This window comes from Pempheris klunzingeri, chromosome 20 (genome assembly GCF_042242105.1).
Source record: "Pempheris klunzingeri isolate RE-2024b chromosome 20, fPemKlu1.hap1, whole genome shotgun sequence".
In the NCBI taxonomy this organism is placed as follows: Eukaryota; Metazoa; Chordata; class Actinopteri; order Acropomatiformes; family Pempheridae; genus Pempheris; species Pempheris klunzingeri.
The window spans coordinates 10,107,619-10,118,792 of record NC_092031.1 but is presented as its reverse complement, the minus strand read 5'-3'; the positions used below and the strand labels follow the sequence as shown (position 1 = coordinate 10,118,792).

The 11,174-nt window shown below is 42.1% G+C and overlaps 1 protein-coding gene across 1 annotated transcript; it reads right to left on the bottom strand.

The window, feature by feature from the left end:
- tdrd1 (tudor domain containing 1) lies at positions 1-10,955 on the bottom strand. Its single transcript, XM_070852316.1, has 25 exons — positions 10,796-10,955; positions 10,674-10,711; positions 10,521-10,581; positions 9,777-9,891; positions 9,515-9,626; positions 9,382-9,438; positions 9,086-9,265; positions 8,826-8,969; positions 8,491-8,656; positions 8,321-8,404; positions 7,128-7,304; positions 6,936-7,043; positions 6,428-6,598; positions 5,911-6,171; positions 5,425-5,556; positions 4,992-5,099; positions 4,557-4,724; positions 3,770-4,120; positions 3,562-3,678; positions 3,335-3,463; positions 1,386-1,553; positions 856-1,257; positions 454-519; positions 269-312; positions 1-72 (listed from the first exon to the last, which is right to left on the bottom strand). The coding sequence occupies exons 1-25, from the start codon at positions 10,953-10,955 to the stop codon at positions 1-3; spliced, it is 3,591 nt and encodes a 1,196-aa protein (XP_070708417.1).
- Positions 10,956-11,174: the final 219 nt, after the last annotated feature.

Here is an 11,174-nt window from a genome sequence, read left to right as displayed (position 1 = left end):
TTATTTCGTCTGTCCCACTAACTGCTTGATGAGAGAAAGCTGCAGCTGCATCAGCTGCTCCAGCTTGTCAATCTGTGAAAGGTAACAAAAAAAGCATGTTAACCTTTAGCACCTGCTGCTCATTACCAAGATTATCAAACGTGACATAATATACGAACAAGATGGCCGTTCGCTCCTAGATTTACAAGCTAAAAAAAAAATGTTCTGTCAAAATAAAATAGCACAAGTTCAAAGATGCTTTCCAACAACAGGTGGAACCAGCTCTGACCTTAGTCTTCAGGCTCAGACAGCAGCAGCCAGCGGTCTGAGGGTCTGGGATTCAAACAGAAAGCCAAGTGACTGAACAGTCACAAACTAACTGTAATACGACGAAGCTTTAAGACTGGTAAAAGTTGTTAAAACATTTTAAATAAGGCAGTCAGAGATCATGTTCTTGATTTAAACCATACATACCATCAGTTTTTGTATCAATTTCCACTGGAGGTTCCATTTGCTCATTGATCTTTTGAACTGGATCTTCTGAAAAACAAAATATTACTACTTCTACTTGATTTCATTGCTTACTATACCTTGTAAACCATCCTTAAGTATTCATTTATTTTTAGATTTACTGATCATTAAAAAAAAAAAAAATCAACAAATCAAATCAATGTTTGTAAACATCAGTTGCAGCTCTTATTTCCATTAATTTGAACCAAAACAAGCACTTTCAGCAAACCACTCTGAAACATACCATAAATTGTGACATCAGAAAATACTGGGTTTGCTGGGATATTTATATTTATTTAGTATAATATACCAGTGAAGACAAACAACTGAATTCAAAAATCAGATTGAAATTGTGACTTGACCAACCAGGAGCCGACACTGGAGAAGTGTTTACACCCAGGATGCTGCAGAGCTGGAGAGACTCTGGCCTTACAGTTAGGCCACTGTTGGCTGGTGACATTTCCAGCTTCTTTTGGTTTTCAGGGACCAAGTTGGGAATATCTGCAGTACGGTCAGTGGAAGAGCTGCTGTCAGTTTGGTCAGACTTCTGGGTGGCAGGTGGAGAAGATATACTCTTGCCCTGTTCCTGTAGTGCATCCAAGATCATGGCGGTGAGGTGCCCCCCGCCCCTCTCAGTGACCAGACTGAGTGAGAGCACGTTCGCAGAACCATCAAAGGACTGGACAGTGGCAAGGACACCATTCGACAGCAGGCTTTGAAACATAAGCTGCACTTCCTCTGGCCACTCTGCAGGGAAGTGTTCCCTACCTAGAAACAGAGGGAGGGAGGGCAAAGTTGTGAACAAGGGAGTAAAATATCTGAGAACAATTACAAAGAACACATGTGGTTATATTTGAATTATTTCCGACAACACAAATAACTGCACTTTGCCTTACCACTGAGGGTGCAGCGAGTGATCTGAAAGGGGAGCTGCAGCAGGTGCATGGGGATGGGCAAGACATGGGAGAATGGCACCTTTTCACTGTTGCCGTAGTCTGCGTAGACAACATTCATCTCATTGTCACTGACCTCCAGCACCACTGCACGGTACCAGTTATTGTCAGCTGGGGAAAAAGAAGAGGTGCAAAATGTTAAACATTTCCTTCATGTCACAACCTCTAGACTGTGTTTGTGTGTGTAACTACCTTGAACTGAACTTGTGTGTTCACACATAAAAATGTGCAACAAACTATTCACTAAAGATGGGACTGTGCAGTGAAATCAAATCAATCTTCCTTAAAGGGCTGTAGCAGTGAAGTAATTTCCCCTGCTATGACTTAGGGTGGCCAAATTTGTGTTGGTTTTTGGTTTATTATAATTACTACTATTATATTGGGTTTTTTTTTACCCCCCCCCCCCACAAGCATTTAAAAAAAATCTTAATTTAAAAGTAGTCTCACCGGTGATGTTACTGGGTGTTTGCACTGTGGCCACCTCGGATCACCTCCATGTGTTTCATGATCTATACTACAACTGCCTCTCTACCGGCTGTAGCTGCTGGGGCTGCCAATATACACTCTTGTTGCAGTGGCTGGTCAGTGCACACATCAATAGCACCAGCCCCATATTTAAGTGCTGGAAAAAAGTGTGAACATCACAGCTGCTTGCCATCCGTTTGCTTGGCTTGGCAATAGTGTAATATTGCAGTTTTCACAACATGCTTACTTCCATATTTTATTTATTGATCATTATGATTCTTGAATTTTTTGGAAATCCTGATTTTTAAGAGATGGCTGTACCTACACAGCTGCCCTTAAAAATTAGCTTTTAACAGCTACACATAGCACTGAAAAATCCATTAAAACAGACCCTGTTGTTAGCAGAGCTGTGGAATGTATGCCAGGCTGTAGTCTCCTACTTGCATACTGTGTTTAAACAAGAGGCGCTCCTATGCTCGGCTGCACACACGCTGTGTAATTATATCTACTAGCAGACACCAAATTACCAGCTTAGGTCTGCAGGAGCTACAACTGCAGGTGAGGTCTCTAGCACAGAGAGCAAGCATAAATACTGGATGGGAGAATGAGAGAAGGGATTTCATAATGGCAGATTGTGTGTATGTGACTCTCTGAGTGGAATAGCTAAACCACAGATCAGCTGGTCTCTCCTCACACGGTCTCTTGCCTGTAATCATTAAACGATGGTGGGAATGATACTACCTGAACGGCGGGGTTTCCCTCAGCCGACAGTATCTATTAACCTCTGGATGCAATTTCCTCATAAATCATGATGTGAAACTAATCCACCTTGCAGAACTCACTGTAATTTTTGTCACATAAAATGGTTCAACATTTATACTTTGTGTCATTTCTTGTAAAAACTTACACAATTTACTTATAATTCTAGGATGTGAAACACCTCCTTACTTCAGAAATTTGATCATATAGTCATTCACTAATTTTCACCTGGTGGCTTTTAGGGGTCATTGATCATGGAAATGCTTACAGACACAAGGCTCGCTCACTGAATTTGCGTCTACAATAGTGTGGGGAGCTTTGAATCTATTGTCATTGTGCCCTTGGTACTAACCATGTTCATTACCTTGCTTCTTTAACAGCCGTTATGGTTTTACAGGTGCCTGTTACCTCTATATATAGCAGACAACACTTCATGAAGCGTGACAAAGGTTTTAGGAGAGAAATGAGCAGCAGAGGAGGCCAGCTAATATAATAAGAGCTAATAATAATAATGCCCGTAGAAGTGCCTGTCTGCATGCTATATAGCAGCACATGTAACAGTTGGGGCAGGCACCTTACTACTATCTGGCAATATGATTTAAAAAAAAAGTTAATCTCTGAACATGGTGTACAGAAAGTATTTATGGCTTAATAAGAGTGTTCCTCACCAGAGAACTGGGCACAGCAGGCTGCCCCAGGAGCTGGTCTGCTCAGGACAGCAGAGGACGAAGAGGCCTGTTTTTTGGTGCAGTAGACAGCCAGCTCCATCATCACCTCCTGGAGCTTCTGCTGGTCTACTGCACCACAACACACAGCAATTACAACATGAACGAGAACATTTTCGCCATTCGTGCATTTTCTTATGACAGACGGCGGCAAAAGTGAGTGTTCTGACCCTGGCTGTGACCAAGCAGGTAGAAGAGGGAAGGACTTATGACGGCTGCAATGTAAGGCTTAAAGGTCTCATTGAGAGGCAGCTCCACTGTCTTCCAGTCCACTGGGAAAGATTGAGCTGAAACAAGATTTCAACACCGTTTCAATCAGGATTCTTCAATGATCAAACCATAGCATTTCATCTTTAAGATACCTACATTCTAGCTGACCTTGTGATAGTGTTGCAGTCTTCCCTTCACTTGGTACCTCTTTGGAACTAACTTCTGTCTGGTTGGAGGCTTGCGCATGTATTTGCATGTTCTCATTTTCCTTTATTTTCTCTTGGTGTTTGGCCTCACAGTCTGTGGGTGCATGTGTCTCATTGGGAATCGCCTCAGGAGCTTTGGCTAGTTGCTCAGCAATTAGAGCAGCTGCCACATTCTGCCCTCTGCTCTCCAGCTCCACACCGTAGCCTTGTTCAGTAACAGAAAGGACACGTGCAGAGAGCTGCTCGTCATCCACCAGGGTCTGGAACCACAGCAGGGCTTCACTGCTCCACTCTGACCCCAAGGGCTCCACACCTGAATCAAAACACACACACACGTACACCTTGTAAGAAACGTAATGATAAATCCTTGTTTTAAGCCCTTTTTAACCAACCTTTGAGTACAATTCTGTTCTTTTATAATTCAGATTAGTGCAAACATTCAATCTGGTTTTCAGATGGTCAGAGTGAAGAAGTAATCTCAGAGTGATAATATCACTTGATTAAATATGCCAAAAACACCCCATTTTGATGACTTTTCTGCCAAGTGATTAATATAGGGCCATATTTGGACAGGACAGCAAATCCTCAATAAATAGACAAACACTTTTAGCTGCTAAATGAGAAAGTATTTAATTTGGCAGAAATTACTCCCCCACCACCACCTTTTTATGTTTTATACAGACAGCTAGGTGAAATAACAGTGGCTAAAATGAGCTACACACACACACATACACAAACAAACGCACCACCTGAGAGCCAGCAGCGAATAGCCTGGAAGGGTAGAGTCAGGAGCTGGGGTGTAATGGATCGAAGGTGGTTCTTTTCCACTACCATGCTATGACCATAGTCCACAAAGTTTACAGATGCCTTGTCCTCAGACAGCCCCTTTACCATAGCCCGATACCACGCCCCATCACCTGAGGAGCAAAAGGACATTTGTACAACTAAATGCCTGAAAACAAAGAAAAGAGCATAATTCTCAATGTTATCTGATCAAGGATGTCAGGATACATTTTCATGTTAATGGCATGATGCGCTCAATTTACAGATGAGATAAACACACCTCAGTCCAGTTAGCATAAATAATCACGACCAACAAGTAATGTTAATAACATGTCAAGCCTTCCATGTTTTAAGAGTCTGTCTAATGAGCTGACAGGGTTTATTACAGCAGATAGTCTCACCAGGAAACATGGCACAACAGGGCTCTCCCACTTTGGGCACAAGGAGGGGGGCATTTGCCTCACAATGCTGTTTCAACTCAGTTGCCAGTTCTATCAGCCGCTTTTGGTCTGACAAACACAAAAATACATGAAATGAATAGTTGAAGTTGCAAGAGAAAAGGTCACATCAAAATATCAAACTATAACCAACATTAAGTCTTGTGTGATCATCTGAAATTATAATAACTTTGGTTTAACTTATTCACACTGCAGTGTTTACCACTGGCTCTCAGATCACTTGCATTATTTTGGGGCAGCAAAGAACAAGTAGATAATAAAGACAGCACTGTTAACGGGACAAGAGCTCATAATAGCACTCATACTCAGGCAATATTGAGTTTGATGTGCTGTCAAAAACCAATGATGGCAGCCCTCTACGCTGAAGAAACAATACCTGCAAGATTGTCAATGCAGCAATAAAATTCTTGAGGGTTTTCCATGACACTGGCTAGCAGTGCCACTCTCTGGCCGTCACAGGGAAGCTCAGCAGAAGACCACACCAGAGGCTCACAGGCTGAGGCAGGCACTGAAGAGCACATTTCAATACAAAAAATTTGTAGAAGATATAGGCTTTAAATGTCTGACCATTGGCATCATGTACATTTCAGTTTGTCATAGAATTCTCAGTTGAAAGCAGTGGTTCAAACAGCTAAATAGTTGATAATTGGGATTGCATGGCCGCTACGGGGACAGACCCAACTGACATTTCGGTTAAACTAACATTCCTCCAAAACTCAATATCCTGTCAAATCCTGGAAAGGTAGAAAAACACTTGTTAAAAACACAAACAAACTAATCACTGCTTCAATGTACTAACTATGTTTTAGACAGAACTTGATAACATTTTCATATCAAAGTAATAGAGATTAATTTCAGAGACCTTGTGGTTCCACAGCAGCAGCTGCCATCTGGTCAACCTGCTGGTCACTACTGGTGGTAACAGGAGCAGGTGCTGCAAAACCAGCAGAGCTCAGCAGCTCAGCTACATTGGCCTGAGGATCGCTGGCCTCATCAATCATGGCCACCAAAGCTTTGCCCTCATGAGCTCCTTGGATCTCAATGCGCAGTATTCTGTTCGATACCCTATGCTGCAGGGCCAAGAGGCAGTCCTCAGACCATGTTTCCCCAACAGGCTGCACCCCTGACAAGGAGCCCACAAACAGATGCTTTTAGAGAGTGTGAGAGACAAGTTGTTTCAGAAAGACATAATTGTGTTGTTTTTTTTTTATTTCCGTAAAATCCAAACAAACCTCTTAAACTAATCATTGTAGCATATCCTAAAATATAATGCTTGTTGAAAGGACCGTTTCTGTGGCATTACTAGGTATGCTCTAATAAAAACAAATACCCTTTGGTAATATTCTTACCATTTACACCACTCACAGTGGATACACTACCTGCTAGACCACAAGGTACAGCTTGCATGGGTAGGGCCAGTAGTGAAGTGCTGATAGGCTGCATGCAGTCTAAATCCACCTCCTCCGAGTTGCCAAAATCAAGGTAACCGACACAGACGCGTTCCTCTGATGAATAAGCCAGAACTTTAGCCCTGTACCACTGTTTGTCCTCTGGAAGAAACAAAAAGACATCACAGATTAACTTCACACAGCAGGTGCACTCTGGGAAAGTACTAATTTGGTATCACACTGTGTGACACCACTGTAGAGCTGTTAGTGTTAATTACAAAAACATCCTCTAAAAGGCATATCGATCAGAATATCCTCTGACAAATAGAAAACTTCAACTGAGATGCAACTGAAATGTCAACAGCATCTTGTATTAACTTGTTTGTTACAATACTGACAGTGTTACTTTAGTAGATGGCATAACCAATCTATCGCATTCTCATTAACCAAACTGTCTCATGCTGCATAGTGTGGTAAAATGTGTACATGTGTGTTGTACCTGAGAATTGGGCACAGCAAACTGTGCCAGGGGCTGGTCTGAAGTTCTGGGGGGCTGGGCCCTGACAGCAGTGTTCCCTCAGCTTCAGCTGCAACTCCTGAATCACTCCTGTGAACCAAAAGCTCTAAAATCAATGATACATGCAAAGATCCAGAGGTTTAAGTTGTGTGTACCAGAGCAAATGCTGCTTACCAGCGTTCTCCACCTTCTGTACGATAATTTCATTGGGTGACTGGAAGTGGGTGACTACAACAGAGAAGGAATCACCCACTGCCTGCATAAGTGGCTCTGGTGGCTGAGCCCAGGTGTTGTCGTCTTTCCCATCAGAGTGACGCCTGAAGTTTTCGAAGGATGCACTGACCATGGCGTCTGAGGAAAATCAAATTGGTAACAAATAGATAACTAATCCATATACCATTACATGCTGCCAGAAGCTTAATGGATTGTATTATTTTTGCTAGAGTACCTGTAAAATCTTGTAAATTACCTTCATGATTTGTAATACCTCCAAAAAGGTGTGTACATATATATATTTACACTACTCACAAAAAGTTAGGGATATTCGGCTTTCAGGTGAAATTTCAGGATGAACCTAAAATGCATTCTAACCTTTCCAGGTGAACTTAATGTGACCTTCTCTAAACCTTTGAATGCACATGTCCAACTGTTCAGTGTTTCAGTACTTTTTGCACAAGTTGCTGTTCTCTAACAAGAAGCTTAACAGCAAAATTCACAACAGGTTTGATCCATGAATCGACCAATACATTTCCTGCTTCAGTTAGAATTGGTATTTAAACAGTCCTCCTCATCGTGCTGTTCACATTCTGACATCATGAGACCAAGACGACACCTAACAATTGATCAACAGCACCTCGCCATTGCGAGGCTTCAAACAGGAAGTCCTCAGACGGAGGTGTTCACTGAGCTTAGAGGGTCACAGAGTGTCATCAGGAGGTTGTAACAGTGATACAGAGACTGGAAGAGTCACAGAAAGGAGAGGAGTGGACGTCCTTTGGCCACATCCCAATTTATTGAGACACTGAAAATTTTTTGTTGTGGTATACCCACCACTGTTGTTAGATTTTCTTTCAATAAATTGTTTAAGATGAAGAAATTACCATTGCATGCTTCTAATTAAATGCCCTACTTTCATGATATAATATCACTGTAGCATTAACTTTTTACATTTTCCATATATTTCACCTGAAAGTCGAATATCCCTAACTTTTTGTGAGTAGTGTCTATACTACATATTTTAGCAAACTCTGCAGTGTAGCAGGGATGTCTTGTGATTCGGCCCAGTTTTGTCCCGTATGTCACAGCCTTGGTCTGTAGTCTGATAAAAGATGAGATGGTATAATACAGTACATATGAAGCTGGCTTACTTATTTCTTGTTCAGTCGGTGTAACGCTGATAGTTTCATTCACTGCATAACCCTGCTCAACGAGGAATGTGCTCAACTGCTTTCCTAAAGCATAAAAGGGAGAGGGGGTTTAAACATCTATAAATATTTTGCCTGTGTATCACCAGCCTCGTCATCTTTTTATGACCTACCCATGGAAAGCAGGATATCCACAGTATGGATACGACCGCCCTCTAACGTTTCCACCAGTGTAACAGTCACAGTCTTGCCAGCTAACAGTTGTCTCACTGCAAGACAGCACCTGTCTGACCAGACGTCAGTAACTGGCACCACTCCAGCGATACAGCACTCCATTGCCTGAAAGCAATAGATGTAAGTGCTGAAGTTATCATGCCAGCTGTAAGACCGTCAGGGTGACCGTTATTGTAGTGGGATGTGTGCTATGAAAAGTCATGACCTTAATCATTGTTAATATTCATGGGACAAAAAAATACAACAAATTTGAGTGGTGTGAATGTGCACTCACGCATGGGCAAAATGGCTGGATATTGGCAGTCAGGGGCTTGATCCTGTCTACAGGAACATCTTCTTCATTGCCAAAGTCAATATAAAGGATATTAGCCTTCCTCTGATCAGTAGTCAAAGTCTGGACCAGGCCTCGATACCAGCTCTACACAGACACATGACACATATAAGCAAATACAAGTGGCGCAGTCAAGTACTGAGCCAGTGTGCATATTGAAACTTGTGCCTCTGGTCAAACTGCTTGAGAAGGCCTCTGCTCACCAGATCGCAGGAGAACTGCACAGCGCAAACCTCTCCAACACAGGGTACATATGTTGTCACCGAGGGGCAGCTGTATGTTTTCTGAAGCTCTGTGCTGATAATTTGCAGAGCTTCCAGCAGCTCGGGACTTTGGGCAAGAAGGAAAAACCTGCCAGGGTTGTAGAACTCTACAACAGTTGCCTAAAACCACACACAATTACAACAAAAACACACTGTGTTTTGGTTTTTAATAACACAGCTACATCTGTAGCTGTTATGTACATCTTTATGGTTGAGGCAAACTGGGTACGGTGTACCTGGATGTCTGTTCCGTTTAGGATTTTAGTCACATGCAGGTCCTTCAAATAGACCCTCTGGAACATAGATAACACGTACCGTAGGTCACAAATCCTTTACATAGGGTTATTTCCAATCATTTATGTGTAAAGCTTGAAGTTTGGCTGGCATGGGATGATCTCCAAACCACTGAATTACCTTAGATTCAAGCAGGCCAGCTCTGTCTCCTGTCACTGGCGAAGCTGTAGTTTCCTTTGGTTTCTCTCTTTAGATTGAGAAACAAGTGAGGGTACATATTCATTGGACATCATATGATGCTTTTTGCTTGTGAATAACACAGTGACTTTTTTGTTTACATTAAAAATTGTCACAGCTAACAATCAGTGGTACTCAGGGTTGAGTCGACCCAGCTTACGGTGCAAGTTCTGAATCAGCAGGTTTGCATGCGTGTCTGTGTGCCTTCCAGTCTTCTCTCTGACACAACACGGAGCAGTAAGGAGTCTTCTTGCAGCGCTTGCACCGAAAATGTCCTAATACAAAGCACAAGAGGCATTTGAGCTGTGCTCACAAGGTTGGTGGCATTTATAAGACAACCTGAGGTGATATAAATTACATCGTGTCAGGATATATTCAAAATCAATACATAATGCTGTGGCACACTCTATGGCCTTATTAGTGTTTTTTATACTGTCACTTACCTCAATGTTGATAAGAAATTATGTAGAAGGTTAATTATTGCAATTTATTTTCCTCCATCATTGCTCACTATCTGAAGACTTAATCCTCATATGTCGGTAGGTAGCCTCATCTTAACAGCTAGTCAGCATTATGTCCTCCGTGGGTTTATAAGCTATTCATTTAGAGCCGTTTTACAAAATATGACTTTTATCATGTCTGATGATTTTTGGAGAATCTCTGCTTCAAAATTGTCTCTTATAAATGCAACTCTGATGACTTTTGATGAGGCAAAGGAAAACACTTTCCTGATCACTTAAAAAAAAATTACAATTTGAAAATTTGCCACCCAAGCTAATTTCATCTTAGGTTTGAAGGTAGGTTGATGAACACTTCTCTTCTGTTGGTGCTCCCATCCTGCAGTACTGCCAACCTTAACACAGCAATTCACACAGACTTGTGAATTCAATGGAAACGATATTACCTTGCTGACCACAGAAGTTGCAGAAATATACAGTTATTGCTGATGGTGAAGATCCGAAGACCTACAATGACAGAAAAACTCAGCAGAAAGGACTTAAAATAAGAGAACACATTGTTTTAGCCAATGGTGAAGAACTGCAAGTTTGTTACATACTGCAGACTTATCCATGCTGATTGGAGAGTTTATAGGACCTACAAAAAAGACAAGGAATGAGCTTGAAGTTACTGCTCGCAATAAGGAAAACCAGGTAGGGTATAATGATGCCACTGATTTACCATCTCCAATTGCGCCTGATGCAGGGCGGACAGGTGTTGCATCGGGCTCGGTGAGGTGTCTCAGAGGTGGCAAAGAGGCGGAAGGAGCCACGGGGCTGGACAACGGTTTCCTCAAGGGCAGGTTGGGGCGAACCAGGTTCGGAAAAAATGAGCGGTACATGGCGACAGCTGTCAATATGATAAAAAAAAATTAAATACGACGGCGTACTTAAGTTAAGTGGCCACTAAGAGTTAACAAACGTTTCATTTACACCAACAAAGCGCCGCCATTTTAGCAAACTAAGGCTAATTAACAGAGAAACCGTTAGCTAGCTAACGTTACACCTCATTGATGGGTTAGGTGTTAGCAAACTGATAGTAACGGCGATAACTGAGCAAA